We start from the raw sequence: 15,838 nt of genomic DNA on the forward strand, positions 1-15,838 counted from the left end.
ACCCCAACAACCTCAACCCCAAAGGAACACCCGGATCCCAACACCCAAATCCCATAAAATCACACCCCAATCCCAAAAAGAACACCCGGATCCCAAAGGAACACCCGGATCCCAACAGCCTCAACCCCAATGGAACACCCGAATCCCAACACCCAAATCCCAAAAAACAACACCCGGATCCCAACAACCGGAACCCCAAAGGAACACCCGGATCCCAAAGGAACACCCGGATCCCAACACCCAAACCCCAAAAAGAACACCCAGATCCCAACACCCAAATCCCATAAACCACACCCCGATCCCAAAAATCACACCCGGATCCCAAAGGAACACCCAAACCCCAACACCCAAATCCCAATGGAACACCCAAATCCCATAAAATCACACCCGGATCCCAAAACAACACCTGGATCCCAAAGGAAACACCAAATCCCAACACCCAAATCCCAAAGCAACACCCAAATCCCAAAAAACCACACCCGGATCCCAACAACCGGAACCCCAAAAGAAACACCCAAATCCCAACAACCTCAACCCAACCCGGATCCCAAAAACAACACTCGGACCCCAAACACCCAAATCTTGACAAACAACACTCGGATCCCAAAAGGAACACCCAAATCCCAACAAACCACACCCAGATACCAAAAGAACACCCGGATCCCAACAACCGGAACCCCAAAGGAACACCTGGATCCCAAACACCCAAATCCCAAAAGAACACCACAATCCCATCACCCAAATCCCAACACCCAAATCCCAAAGGAACACCTGGATCCCAACACCAAATCCCATAAAATCACACCTGAATCCCAACAACCTCAACCCAAAAGAACAACCGGATCCCAACACCCAAATCCTAAAAAAACCACACCTGGATTCCGATGGAAAACTCAGATCCCAAGGGAACACCCGGATCCCAACAACCCAAACCCAACAATGTCAACCCCCAAAGTACACCCGGATCCCAACCCCCAAACCCCAACAAACCCCACCCAAATCAACCAACACCCATCCCCCGTCCGCCTGTTCCGTGCTCACCTTCCGCTTGTCCTTCTTGTCGTCCTTCTTGGTGAACACGGTGTGCGCCCAAATCCCAACAAACAACACCCAAACCCCAAAGGAACACCCGGATCCCAACAACCTCAACCCCAAAGGAACACCCGGATCTCAAAGGAACACCTGGATCCCAAAAATCACGCCCCAATCCCAAAAAGAACAGTCGTATCCCAAGGAAACTCCCGGATCCCAACACCCAAATCCCAACAACTCCAACCTGAAAGGAACACTCAGATCCCAAAAAGAACACCCGGATCCCAACACCCAAATCCCAAAGGAACACCCGGATCCCAACACCCGAATCCCAAAAGTACAACCGGATCCCAACACCCAAATCCTAAAAAACCACACCCGGATTCCAATGAAAAACTCAGATCCCAAGGGAACACCCGGATCCAACAACCTCAACACTAAAGGAACACCCGGATCCCAAAGGAACACCCGGATCCCAACAACCTCAACCCCAAAGGAACACCCAAATCCCAACACCCAAATCCCAAAGGAACACCCGAATCCAAACACCCAAACCCAAAAAGTACACCTGGGATCGCAACACCCAAATCCCATAAACCACACCCAGATCCCAAAAACAACACCTGGACCCCAAAGGAACACCTGGATCCTGAAGGAACACCCAAATCCCAACAACCTCAACCCCAATGGAACACCCGGATCCCAACACCCAAATCCCATAAACCATACCCCAATCCCAAAAAGAACACCTGGATCCCAACACCCAAATCCCAAAGGAACACCCAGATCCCAACACCCAAACCCCAACAATGTCAACCCCCAATATACACCCGGATCCCAACACCCAAATCCCATAAAATCACACCCAGATCCCAAAAAGAACACCCGGATCCCAAAGGAACACCCGGATCCTGAAGGAACACCCAGATCCCAACACCCAAATCCCAATGGAACACCCAAATCCCAAAAAATCACACCCCAATCCTAAAAAGAACACCCAAATCCCAACACCCAAATCCCAAAAAACAACACCCGGATCCCAACAACTGGAACCCCAAAGGAACACCCGGATCCCAACAACCCAAATCCCAACAACCCCAACCTGAAAGGAACACTCAGATCCCAAAAAGAACACCCGGATCCCAACAACCTCAACCCCAATGGAACACCCAAATCCCAAAAGAACACCCGGATCCCAAAGGAACACCCGGATCCCAACACCCAAACCCCAAAAACAACACCCAAATCTCAACACCCAAACCCCAACAAACCACACCCAAATCAACCAACACCCATCCCCCGTCCGCCTGTTCCCTGCTCGCCTTCCGCTTGTCCTTCTTGGTGAACACGGTGTGCACCCAAATCCCAACAAACAACACCCAAACCCCAACAACCAAATCCCAACAAATCACACCCAAAATCCAAAAAAATCACACGCAGATCCCAAAGGAACACCCGGATCCCAACAACCCAAATCCCGACAACCCCAACCTGAAAGGAACACCTGGACCCCAAATAGAACACCCGGATCCCAACAACCTCACCCCCAAAGCAACACCCGAATCCCAACACCCAAATCACAACAACCTCAACCCAAAAGAAACACTCGGATCCCAAGGGAACAGCCAAATCCAACAACCTCAACCCCAATGGAACACCCAAATCCCAACACCCAAACCCCAAAAAGAACACCCAGATCCCAACACCCAAATCCCATAAACCACACCCCGATCCCAAAAATCACACCCGGATCCCAAAGGAACACCCAGATCCCAACACCCAAATCCCAATGGAACACCCAAATCCCATAAAATCACACCCCAATCCCAAAAAGAACACCCGGATCCCAAAGGAACACCCATCACCCGTCCGCCTGTTCCCTGCTCGCCTTCCGCTTGTCCTTCTTGTCGTCCTTCTTGGTGAACACGGTGTGCACCCAAATCCCAACAAACAACACCCAAACCCCAACAACCAAATCCCAAAAAATCACACCCAGATCCCAAAAAGAACACCCGGATCCCAAAGGAACACTCGGATCCCAACACCCAAATCCCAAAAAATCACACCCGGATCCCAAAGGAACACCCGGATCCCAACACCCAAATCCCAACAACTCCAACCTGAAAGGAACACTCAGATCCCAAAAAGAACACCCGGATCCCAAAGGAACACCCGGATCCCAACACCCAAATCCCAAAAAACAACACCCGAATTCCAACAACCGGAACCCCAAAGGAACACCCAGATCCCAAAGGAACACCTGGATCCCAACACCCAAATCCCAATGGAAACCCCACCCAAACCAACCCCCAAACCCCACCAACACCCATCCCCCGTCCGCCTGTTCCGTCCTCGCCTTCCGCTTGTCCTTCTTGTCGTCCTTCTTGGTGAACACGGTGTGCACCCACCAGATCTTGGTGAACATGCTGCCGTAGGCCAGGCTGAAACCCAGCCCCAGCAGCCACAGCCGCGCCTGCCAACAACAGCCGGACAGCGCGGTGACAGTCGGACAGGGCAGCGACAGTCAGACAAGGTTGTGACAGTCGGACAGCGCGGTGACAGTCGGACAAGGCAGTGACAGCCAAAAACACGGCAACAGTCGGACAAGGCAGTGACAGTCGGACAAGGCCACGACAGCCGAAAACATGGCAACAGTCGGACAAGGCCGCGACAGTCGGACAAGGCGGTGACAGTCGGACAGGGCAGTGACAGTCGGACAAGGTTGTGACAGTCGGACAGGGCAGTGACAGTCGGACAAGGCGGTGACAGTCGGACAGGGTTGTGACAGTCGGACAAGGCAGTGACAGTCGGACAAGGCCGCGACAGTCGGACAAGGCGGTGACAGTCGGACAGGGCAGTGACAGTCGGACAAGGTTGTGACAGTCGGACAAGGCCACGACAGCCAAAAACACGGCAACAGTTGGACAAGGCAGTGACGGTCGGACAAGGTAGCGACAGTCGGACAACACGGTGACAGTCGGACAAGGCAGTGACAGCCAAAAACACGGCAACAGTCAAACAAGGCCGCAACAGTCGGACAAGGCAGTGACGGTCAGACAAGGCCACGACAGCCGAAAACAAGGCAACAGTCAGACAAGGCCGCGACAGTTGGACAAGGCCACGACAGTCAGACAAGGCAGCGACAGTGGGACAAGGCAGCGTCAGCCAAAAACACGGCAACAGTCGGCCAAGGCCACGACAGTTGGACAATGCGGTGACAGTCGGACAACACGGTGACAGTTGGACAAGGCAGCGACAGTCAGACAAGGCAGTGACAGTCGGACAAGGCGGTGACAGTCGGACAAGGCAGTGACAGTCGGACAAGGCCGCGACAGTCGGACAAGGCAGTGACAGTCGGACAACACGGTGACAGTCGGACAAGGCAGCGACAGCCAAAAACACGGCAACAGTCGGACAAGGCAGTGACAGTCGGACAAGGCCACGACAGTTGGACAAGGCAGTGACAGTTGGACACGGTTGTGACAGTCGGACAAGGCCACGACAGCCGAAAACAAGGCAACAGTCAGACAAGGCAGTGACAGTCGGACAACACGGTGACAGTCAGACAACACGGTGACAGTCGGACAAGGCGGTGACAGCCAGACAATTTCCCCCCTTCTCCACCTGTCCCCCCCATTTCCCGCTCTCCGCCTGTTCCTCCGCCTGTTCCCACCCAATTTCCCTCCCTATTTCCGCCTGTTCCTCCACCTGTTCTTCTACCCGTTCCCACCCATTATCCCCCCTCTCTCCGCCTGTTGCTCCGCCTGTTCCCATCCCATTATTCCCCCCCATTTCCACCTGTTCGTCCCCATTATTCCCCCGCTCTCTGCCTGTTGCTCCGCCTGTTCCCTCCCATTCCCCCCATTTCCACCTGTCCCCCCATTATCCCCGCTCTCCGCCTGTTCCTCTGCCTGTTCCCCCCCATTTCCGCCTGTTCCCCCCATTATTCCCGCTCTCCGCCTGTTGCTCTGCCTGTTGCTCCTCCTGTTCCCCCCATTATATCCCCCTGCTCTCCGCCTGTTTCTCGCCTGTTCCCCCCCATTTCCGCCTGTTCCTTCCCATTATCCCCCCACTCTCCACCTGTTCCTCCGCCTGTTCCCATCCCATTATTTCCCCCCATTTCTGCCTGTTCCCCTCCTCTTTCCACCTGTCCCCCTTATCCCCGCTCTCCGCCTGTTCCTCCGCCTGTTCCCCCCATTATCTCCCCATTTCTGCCTGTTCCCCCCCATTTCCGCCTGTCCCCATTATCCCCCTGCTCTCCGCCTGTTCCTCCACCTGTTCCCATCCCATTATTCCCCCCATTTCCACCTGTCCCCCCATTATCCCCCTGCTCTCCGCCTGTTTCTCCGCCTGTCCCTCCCCATTTCCGCCTGTTCCCCCCATTTTCCTGTTCCTCCACCTGACCCCCATTATCCCCCCTCTCCGCCTGTTCCTCCACCTGTTCCCCCCCATTCCCCGCTCTCCGCCTGTTCCTCCACCTATTTCCACCCCATTTTCCTGTTCCTCCGCCTGTTCCTCCCCATTATCCCCCCACTCTCCGCCTGTTTCTCCACCTGTCCCCCCCATTATACCCCCATTTCTGCCTGTTCCCCCCCTCTTTCTGCCTGTTCCCCCCCATTATCCCCACTCTCTGCCTGTTCCTCCGCTTGTTCCTCCCCATTATCCCCGCTCTCTGCCTGTTGCTCCGCCTGTTCCCATCCCATTATTCCCCCCCATTTCCGCCTGTTCCTCCCCATTATCCCCCCGCTCTCCGCCTGTTCCTCCACCTGTTCCCCCCGCCACCATTTTCCTGTTCCTCCGCCTGTTCCTCCCCATTATCCCCCCCCTCTCCGCCTGTTGCTCCGCCTGTCCCCCCCATTATCCCCCCATTTCTGCCTGTTCCCCCCCATTTCCGCCTGTCCCCATTATCCCCACTCTCCGCCTGTTCCTCTGCCTGTTCCTCCCCATTATCCCCCCATTTCCGCCTGTTCACCCCCATTTTCCTGTTCCTCCGCCTGTTCCCCCCCCATTTCCGCCTGTTCCTTCCCATTATCCCCCCGCTCTCCGCCTGTTCCCACCCAATTTCCCTCCCCATTTCCGCCTGTTCCCATCTCATTTTTCCCCATTTCCACCTGTTCTCCCCCATTATCCCCTGCTCTCCGCCTGTTTCTCTGCCTGTTCCCCCCCATTTCCCCCCAGTTTCTGCCTGTCCCCCCCTTATTCCCTCTCTCCGCCTGTTCCTCTGCCTGTTCCCACCCATTTTCCTGTTCCTCCACTCATTTGTCCACCTGTTCCCATCCCATTTTCCCCCATTTCCGCCTGTCCCTCCATTTTCCTGTTTCTCTGCCTGTTCCCCCCCATTTCCACCTGTTTCCCCCCCATTATTCCCTCCCCATTTCCGCCTGTCCCCCCCCATTCCCCCCATTTCCCGCCTGTTCCTTCCCATTATCCCCCCCTCCGCCTGTTGCTCCGCCTGTTCCTCCACCTGTTCCCACCCCATTTCCCCCCCATTTCCGCCTGTTCCCCCCATTATCCCCACTCTCCACCTGTTCCCCCCCATTTCCGCCTGTCCCCCCCATTATCCCCCCCATCTCCGCCTGTTCCTCCGCCTGTAGCTCCGCCTGTCCCCACCTGGCAGACGAGGGGGAACAGCCCCGGCCCGATGTGGAAGCCGTCCAGCCCCAGCGGGAAGACGGCGGCGAGCGCCAGGGTACAACCGACGGCCGTCATGTTGTTCAGGTAGGGCTGCGAGTTCTGGATGTACCTGCAACAACAGCCGGAGTCACCCCGGGTACAACCGGAAACAACACCCGCACCAGGAGAGCGGGGGTTTTTTTCCCGGTTTTTCATCATTTTTTCCTGAATTTTTCCACCTTTTTTTTCCCTAGTTTTCATAATTTTTCATAATTTTTCATCATTTTTTCCCATTTTTCCCATTTTCCCCAATTTTTCCATTAATTTTCTCCACGTTTTCCAGAATTTTTCCCAATTATCCTAATTTTTCCCTGAATTTTTCCCCTTTTTTTTCCTAGTTTTCATAATTTTTCCCCATTTTTCCCCAATTTTTCCATTAATTTTCTCCACATTTTCCAGAATTTTTCCCCAAAATTTCCTGATTTTTCCCAATTTTCCCCCAAATTTTTCCCAGAATTTTCCCCCCTTTTTTCCCTAGTTTTCATAATTTTTCATAATTTTTTCCCATTTTTTCCTGAATTTTTCCACCTTTTTTTCCCTAGTTTTCATAATTTTTCATCATTTTTTCCCATTTTTCCCCAATTTTTCCATTAATTTTAACAACCGGAGTCACCCCGGGTACAGCCGGCACCGGAAACAACACCCGCACAAGGAGAGCGGGGGTTTTTTCCCGGTTTTTCATCATTTTTTCCCATTTTTCCCTGAATTTTTCCCCCTTTTTAACTGGTTTTCACAAATTTTTATAATTCATTCCTATTTTTCCCAAGTTTTTCTCCATTTTTCTCAAATTTTTCCCTAATTTTTGCCCAACTTTTTTTCCATTTTTACCTTCCGATTTTCACAGAATTTTTCCCAATTTCTCCCCATTTTCCCAATTTTTTCCCAGAATTTCCCCCCAAATTTTCCCCAGAATCTTCCCCATTTCCTCCTGATTTTTTCCCAGTTTTTCACAATTTTTCATCATTTTTTTCCTGATTTTTCTCCAGATTTCCCCCTTTTGTTTTGCTCTTTTGTTCCCCATTTTCCCCAGAATTTTTCCCAAATTTTTCCCCCCAGTTTTTCCCACTTTTTCTCCAAATTCTTCCCATAATTTCCCCAACTTTTCCCAGAATTTTCCCCCCTTCTTAACTGGTTTTCACAAATTTTTATGATTCATTCTCATTTTTCCCATTTCCCTCCATTTCCCCAAATTTTTCTCCATTTTTCCCGTTTTTCCCAAATTTTCCCAGAATTTTTTCCCAGAATTTTCCCCCAATTTTCCCAGAATTTTCCCATTTTCCCCAAATTTTCCCAGAATGTTCCCCCAATTTTCCCAGAATTTTTCCCAGAATTTTTCCCAGAATTTTCGCCCAATTTTCCCCAGAATTTTCCCAGAATTTTCCCCAGAATTTTCGCCCAATTTTTCCCAGAATTTTTCCCATTTTCCCCAAATTTTCCCAGAATTTTTCCCAGAATGTTCCCCCAATTTTCCCAGAATTTTCCCCAGAATTTTTCCCAGAATTTTTCCCAGAATTTTCGCCCAATTTTCCCCCAATTTTCCCAGAATTTTTCCCAGAATTTTCGCCCAATTTTCCCCAGAATTTTCCCAGAATTTTCCCCAGAATTTTCCCATTTTCCCCAAATTTTCCCAGAATGTTCCCCCAATTTTCCCAGAGTTTTTCCCAGAATTTTCCCATTTTCCCCAAATTTTCCCAGAATTTTCGCCCAATTTTTCCCAGAATTTTCCCCATTTTCCCCAAATTTTCCCCATTTCTCCCTGAATTTTTTCCCAGCTTTTTCACAATTTTTCATCCTTTTTTTCCCAACTTTTCCCAGAATTTTCCCCCATTTTTCTCTATTTATTTTTCCTAGAATTTTCCAGATTTTTTCCTGTTTTTCCCCCAATTTCCCCCCAAATTTTTTCCCCTAGTTTTCCCATTTTTTTCCCAGAATTTTCCCCTCTTTTTAACTGGTTTTCACAAATTTTTATAATTCATTCCCATTTCCCCCCCAAATTTTTCTCCATTTTTTTTCTCCATTTTTCCCTAATTTTCCCCAAATTTCCCCTTTTTTTTCCATTTTTCCTTCCAATTTTCACAGAATTTTCCCCAGAATTTCTTCTCCCATTTTCCCCCATTTTCCCCAGAATTTTTCCCCAATTTTTCCCAATTATTCCCCAAAATTGTCCCCAATTTCCCCCCATTTTCTCCCTCCAAACCCCCTGAAATTTGGTGAATTTGGAGGAATTTTGGGAATTTTCCCACCTCAAACCCTTCAAAGTTGAATTTTTTGAAATTTTGAGATTTTTCCCACCTCAAAATTTGAGATTTTTTCCACTCCCAACCCCCTAAAATTCAGAATATTTTCACTTTTAACCCCAAAACTCTGAATTTTTTCCCTTTAACCCCAAAACCTCTGAATTTCACCCTTTAAAATTCACATTTTTATTCCCTTCAACCTCCCAATTTTCCCCTTCAAACCCCTCAAAAATCCCAATTTTTGCCCCAAAACCTCTGAATTTCACCCTTTAAAATTCACATTTTTATTCCCTTCAACCTCCCAATTTTCCCCTTCAAACCCCTCAAAAATCCCAATTTTTCCCCCCAAAACCCCCCAAAACTTCCAGAATTTTTTTTTAAATTTTCAGAATTTCGGGAATTTTGGGAATTTTTGGGAATTCTCCCCACCTGACGTGCCCGTTGTAGATGTTGAAAGCCAAACAAACGACGGCCAGGACGATTCCGAGTGACGCCAACACCGCGACGGAAATGAACAATTTTTGGGACAGGAAACGGAAAGTTGTGATCACCTTGGTGTAATCGGCCGGGGGCGACCCCCCTGCGAAAAAATTGGGATAAATCCCAAAAAAATTCAGAAATTTGGGAACAAGCAGAAAAAATTTTCCATGATTTTCAGTATTTTCCCCGTTTTTTGCGCTTTTTTCCTCAATTTTTCCCCATTTTTTTCCCATTTTTTTCCCCATTTTTTTCCCATTTTTTCCCCATTTTTTTCCCCATTTTTTTCCCATTTTTTCCCAATTTTATCTCAATTTTTCACCCAAATTTTTTCCCAATTTTTCCCAATTTTTTCTCAATTTTTCTGGCCATTTTTTGCCCATTTTTTCCCCATTTTTTGCCCAATTTTTCCCAATTTTTCCCCAATTTTTTCCCAAATTTTTTCCCAATTTTTTCTCAATTTTTCTGGCCATTTTTTGCCCTTTCCCATCCCATTTTTCCCAAATTTTTCCCAATTTTTCCCCAATTTTTTTCCAAATTTTTCCCAATTTTTTCTCAATTTTTCTGGCAATTTTTCGCCCTTTTCCATCCCATTTTTCCCAATTTTTTCTCAATTTTCCCCAATTTTTCCCTATTTTTTTGCCCATTTTTTTCCCCATTTTCCCTCACTTTTCTCTCACATTTTTCCCACATTTTTCCAATTTTTTCCCAATTTTCCCCAATTTTTCCCCAATTTTTTTCCCAATTTTTTCCCAATTTTTCCCCATTTTTTCCCCAATTTCCACCATTTTTCCCACATTTTTCCAAATTTTCCCCAATTTTTTCCCAATTTTTCCCTCAATTTTTCTGTCAATTTTTCGCCCTTTTCCACCCATTTTTCCCATATTTTTCCAAATTTTCCCCAATTTTTTCTTAATTTTTCTGTCCATTTTTTGCCCTTTTCCCACATTTTTCCAAATTTTTCCCAATTTTCCCCCAAATTTTTTCCCAATTTTCCCCCATTTTTTCCCATTTTTTTGCCCATTTTTTGCCCATTTCCCCTCACTTTCCCCTCTCATTTTTCCCACATTTTTCCAAATTTTTCCCAATTTTTTCTCATTTTTTCTGGCCATTTTTTGCCCTTTCCCCTCCCATTTTTCCCAATTTTTTCCCAATTCCCCCCCTCTTTTCCTCCCATTATTTTCCCAATTTTTCCCCCAATTTTCCCAAAATTCCCCAAATTTTCCCAAAATTTCCCTTTGATTTTTTTTTGTAATTTTCCCCAAATTTTCTCCCAATTTTTCCCCCATTATTTCCCTATTATTTTCCCCCAATTTACCCCAATTTTTCCCCTCTTTTCCTCCCATTATTTTCCCAATTTTTTCCCCCATTCCCAAAATTTCCCCTTTTTTTTTTGTAATTTTCCCCAAATTTTCTCCCAATTATTTCCCTATTATTTTCCCTCTAATTTACCCCAATTTTTCCCAAATTTTTTCCAATTTCCCCCCTCTTTTCTCCCATTATTTTCCCAATTTCCTCCCATTATTTTCCCAATTTTTTCCCCAAATTTTCCCAAAATTTCCCTTTTTTTTTTTTGTAATTTTCCCCAAATTTTCTCCCAATTTTTCCCCCATTTTTTTCAATTTCCCCCAATTTTCCCCCCATTATTTCCCTATTATTTTCCCCCAATTTACCCCAATTTTTTCCCAATTCCCCTCCTCTTTTCCTCCCATTATTTTCCCAATTTTTCCCCAAATTTTCCCAAAATTTCCCTTTTTTTTTTTTTTTGTAATTTTCCCCAAATTTTCTCCCAATTTTTCCCCCATTTTTTTCAATTTCCCCCAATTTTTCCCCCATTATTTCCCTATTATTTTCCCGCTAATTTACCCCAATTTCCCCAAATTTTTCCCCTCTTTTCCTCCCCTTTTTTTCCCAATTTTTTCCCCAAATTTTCCCAAAATTTCCCTTTTTTTTTTTTGTAATTTTCCCCAAATTTTCTCCCAATTTTTCCCCCGTTTTTCCCAAATTTCCCGTTTTCCCCATCTCTCACCGATCCATTTGTCGTTGTTGTACCAGCTCAGGTTGTCCTTGGTGCTGTCGTAGTAACCGATCTTCTGGTACTCCCCGTCTGCACGGGTGACAATGGACAGGTGACAATGGGACAGGGGACAATGGACAGGTGACATCAGAACAGGTGACACCTTGGGGACACCAGGGCAGGTGACAGCCAATGGACAGGTGACACCAACACTGGTGACAATAGACAGGTGATACCCAACGGACAGGTGACAATGGGATAGGTGACATTGGACAGGTGACATTGGACAGGTGGCACACAATGGACAGGTGACAAAGGGACAGGTGACAATGGGACAGGTGACACCAGGACAGGTGACACCTTGGGGATACCCAATGGACAGGTGACAATGGGACAGGTGGGACAGGTGACACCTAATGGACAGGTGACATTGGACAGGTGGCACCAGGACAGGTGACAATGGCACAGGTGGGACAGGTGACAATGGACAGTGACACCTTGGGGACACCCAATGGATGGGTGACATGGGACAGGTGACAGTAGCAGAGGTGGCAATGGACAAGTGACACCCAGACAGGTGACAATGGGACAGGTGACAATGGGATAGGTGGCACAGGTGACATTGGACAGGTGACAATGGACAGGTGACAATGGGCAGGTGACAATGGCACAGGTGGGACAGGTGACAATGGACAGGTGACACCTTGGGGACACCCAATGGACAGGTGACAATGGACAGGTGGGACAGGTGACACCCAGACAGGTGACAATGGGACAGGGGACAATGGACAGGTGACATTGGACAGGTGACACCTTGGGGACACCCAATGGACACGTGACAGTGGGATAGGTGGCACAGGTGACATCAGAACAGGTGACAATGGGACAGGTGACAATGGACGGGTGACACCAGCACAGGTGACACCATGGGGACACCAGAGCAGGTGACAATAGCACAGCTGACAATGGACAGGTGTCAGTGGGACAGGTGACAATGGACAGGTGACATCAGAACAGGTGACACCCAATGGACAGGTGACAATGGGACAGGTGACATTGGACAGGTGACAATGGACAGGTGACACCCAATGGACAGGTGACAATGGGACAGGTGACACCAGGACAGGTGACATTGGACAGGTGACACCCACAAAGGTGACACCTTGGGGACACCTGGATAGGTGACACCCAATGGACAGGTGACAATGGACAGGTGGGACAGGTGACACCTTGGGGACACCATGGGGACATCCAATGGACAGGGGACATTGGACAGGTGACAATGGGACAAGTGACATCAGAACAGGTGACATCAGAACTGGTGACATTGGACAGGTGGGACAGGTGACAATGGACAGGTGACATTGGACAGGTGACATCAGAACTGGTGACAATGGACAGGTGACACCCAGAGAGGTGGCACTCAATGGACAGGTGACAATGGACAGGTGACACCAGGACAGGTGACACCATGGGGACACCTAGATAGGTGACACTGGGACAGGTGACACCAACACAGGTGACACCCAATGGACAGGTGACACCATGGAGACACCCGGACAGGTGACACCCCATGGACAGGTGACAATGGCACAGGAGACATCAAAACAGGTGACATTGGACAGGTGACAATGGACAGGTGACACCAACACAGGTGACAATGGACAGGTGACACCCACAAAGGTGACACCATGGGGACACCAGAGCAGGTGACAATGGGACAGGTGGGACAGGTGACAATGGACAGGTGACAATGGACAGGTGACACCCAATGGACAGGTGACACCAGGACAGGTGGCACCAGGACAGGTGACACCTTGGGGACACCCGGACAGGTGACATGGGACAGGTGACATTGGACAGGTGGCACCAGCACAGGTGACAGCATGGGGACACCAGGACAGGTGTCAAAGGGAGAGGTGACAAAGGGACAGATGACAATGGACAGGTGGGACAGGTGACACCAGGACAGGTGACACCAGGACAGGTGACAATGGACAGGTGACACCCACAAAGGTGACACCTTGGGGACACCTGGATAGGGGACACCCAATGGACAGGTGACAATGGACAGGTGACAATGGACAGGTGACAATGGACAGGTGACACCCAGAGAGGTGGCACTCAATGGACAGGTGACATTGGACAGGTGGCACCAGGACAGGTGACACCAGGACAGGTGACATGGGACAGGTGGCACCCAATGGACAGGTGACACCTTGGGGACACCCAGACAGGTGTCAATGGGACAGGTGACAATGGCACAGGTGGGACAGGTGACACCCAGACAGGTGACATCAGAACAGGTGACACCCAATGGACAGGTGACAATGGGACAGGTGACAATGGACAGGTGACACCAGGACAGGTGACACCATGGGGACACCAGAACAGGTGTCAATGGCACAGGTGGGACAGGTGACACCCAATGGACAGGTGACAATGGGACAGGTGACACCCACAAAGGTGATACCTTGGGGACACCTGGACAGGTGACATTGGACAGGTGACATTGGACAGGTGACATTGGACAGGTGACAGTGGCACAGGTGACACCCACAAAGGTGACACCTTGGGGACAGCCGGATAGGGGACACCCAATGGACAGGTGACAATGGGACAGGTGACACCATGGGGACACCCAGACAGGTGACACCTTAGAGACACTGGGACAGGTGACACCTTGGGGACACCTTGAGAACACCAGGACAGGTGACAATGGACAGGTGACACCCAATGGACAAGTGACAATGGGACAGGTGACAATGGACAGGTGACATTGGACAGGTGACACCCAATGGACAGGTGACAATGGACAGGTGGGACAGGTGACACCAGGACAGGTGACAATGGGACAGGTGACAATGGACAGGTGACATGGGACAGGTGACACCCAATGGCACAGGTGACAATGGACAGGTGGGACAGGTGACACCAGGACAGGTGACAATGGACAGGTGACAATGGACAGGTGACATCAGAACAGGTGTCAATGGCACAGGTGGGACAGGTGACACCTTGGGGACACCCAATGGACAGGTGACATTGGACAGGTGACAATGGACAGGTGACAGGTGACATTGGACAGGTGACATCAGAACTGGTGACATTGGACAGGTGACACCCAATGGACAGGTGACAATGGGACAGGTGACAATGGACAGGTGACACCCCCACAAGCCACACTGGGACAGGTGTCGGTCCCTCGGTGTCACCTGCAGGTCCCCGAGTGCCACCCAAAGTCCCTCAGTGCCACCCAATGTCCCTCAATGTCACCTGAAGGTCCTTCAATGTCACCTGAAGGTCCATAAATGCCACCTGAAGGTCCATCAATGTCACCTGGAGGTTCCTCAGGAGGTTCCTCAGTGCCACCCAATGTCCTTCAATGCCACCTGAAGGTCCCTCAATGCCACCTGGAGGTCCATCAATGTCACCCAAAGTCCCTCAATGTCACCCAAGGTCCATCAATGTCACCTGAAGGTCCATAAATGTCACCTGAAGGTCCCTCAATGTCACCCAATGTCCCTCAATGCCACCTGAAGGTCTACAGATGCCACCCAAAGTCCTTCAATGCCACCTGGAGGTCCATAAATGTCACCCAAAGTCCCTCAATGCCACCCAAAGTCCCTCAGTGCCACCTGAAGGTCCATCAATGCCACCCAATGTCCCTCAATGCCACCTGAAGGTCCCCCAATGCCACCTGAAGGTCCATAAATGTCACCCAAGGTCCATCAATGTCACCTGAAGGTCCATAAATGTCACCTGGAGGTCCTTCAATGTCACCTGCAGGTCCATCAGTGTCACCTGAAGGTCCTTCAATGTCACCTGAAGGTCCATCAATGCCACCTGGAGGTCCATAGATGCCACCCAATGTCCCTCAATGTCACCTGAAGGTCCATCAATGTCACCTGGAGGTCCATCAATGTCACCTGGAGGTCCATCAATGTCACCTGAAGGTCCCTCAATGTCACCTGGAGGTCCATCAATGCCACCCAAGGTCCCTCAATGTCACCTGAAGGTCCATAAATGTCACCCAATGTCCTTCAATGTCACCTGAAGGTCCATCAATGTCATCTGAAGGTCCATCAGTGTCACCTGAAAGTCCTTCAATGTCACCTGAAGGTCCATAAATGTCACCTGGAGGTTCCTCAGGAGGTTCCTCAGTGCCACCCAATGTCCCTCAATGTCACCTGGAGGTCCATCAATGCCACCCAAAGTCCCTCAATGCCACCTGAAGGTCCCTCAGGAGGTCCCTGAGTGTCACCTGAAGGTCCTCAATGCCACCTGAAGGTCCATAAATGCCACCCAAAGTCCTTCAATGTCACCTGAAGGTCCATAAATGTCACCTGAAGGTCCATCAATGTCACCTGATGGTCCACCAATGTCACCCAATGTCCCTCAA

The 15,838-nt window shown here is 49.4% G+C and overlaps 1 protein-coding gene across 1 annotated transcript in view; it reads right to left on the reverse strand.

Moving 5' to 3' along the window:
- Nucleotides 1-1,041: 1,041 nt before the first annotated feature.
- Nucleotides 1,042-15,838, reverse strand: part of LOC135441708 (gamma-aminobutyric acid type B receptor subunit 1-like) — a gene marked incomplete at its 3' end in the record, with an annotated part of 40,668 nt that continues 25,871 nt past the window's right edge. The window contains exons 9-13 of the mRNA XM_064701253.1: nt 11,449-11,526; nt 9,372-9,522; nt 6,643-6,775; nt 3,353-3,505; nt 1,042-1,068 (exon numbers count right to left, since the gene is read on the reverse strand). Coding sequence (XP_064557323.1) covers nt 1,042-1,068; nt 3,353-3,505; nt 6,643-6,775; nt 9,372-9,522; nt 11,449-11,526 — 542 coding nt within the window. The remainder of the gene's footprint in view (nt 1,069-3,352; nt 3,506-6,642; nt 6,776-9,371; nt 9,523-11,448; nt 11,527-15,838) is intronic.

Source organism: Zonotrichia leucophrys, unplaced genomic scaffold (assembly GCF_028769735.1).
Source record: "Zonotrichia leucophrys gambelii isolate GWCS_2022_RI unplaced genomic scaffold, RI_Zleu_2.0 Scaffold_443_41994, whole genome shotgun sequence".
Classification (NCBI taxonomy): domain Eukaryota; kingdom Metazoa; phylum Chordata; class Aves; order Passeriformes; family Passerellidae; genus Zonotrichia; species Zonotrichia leucophrys.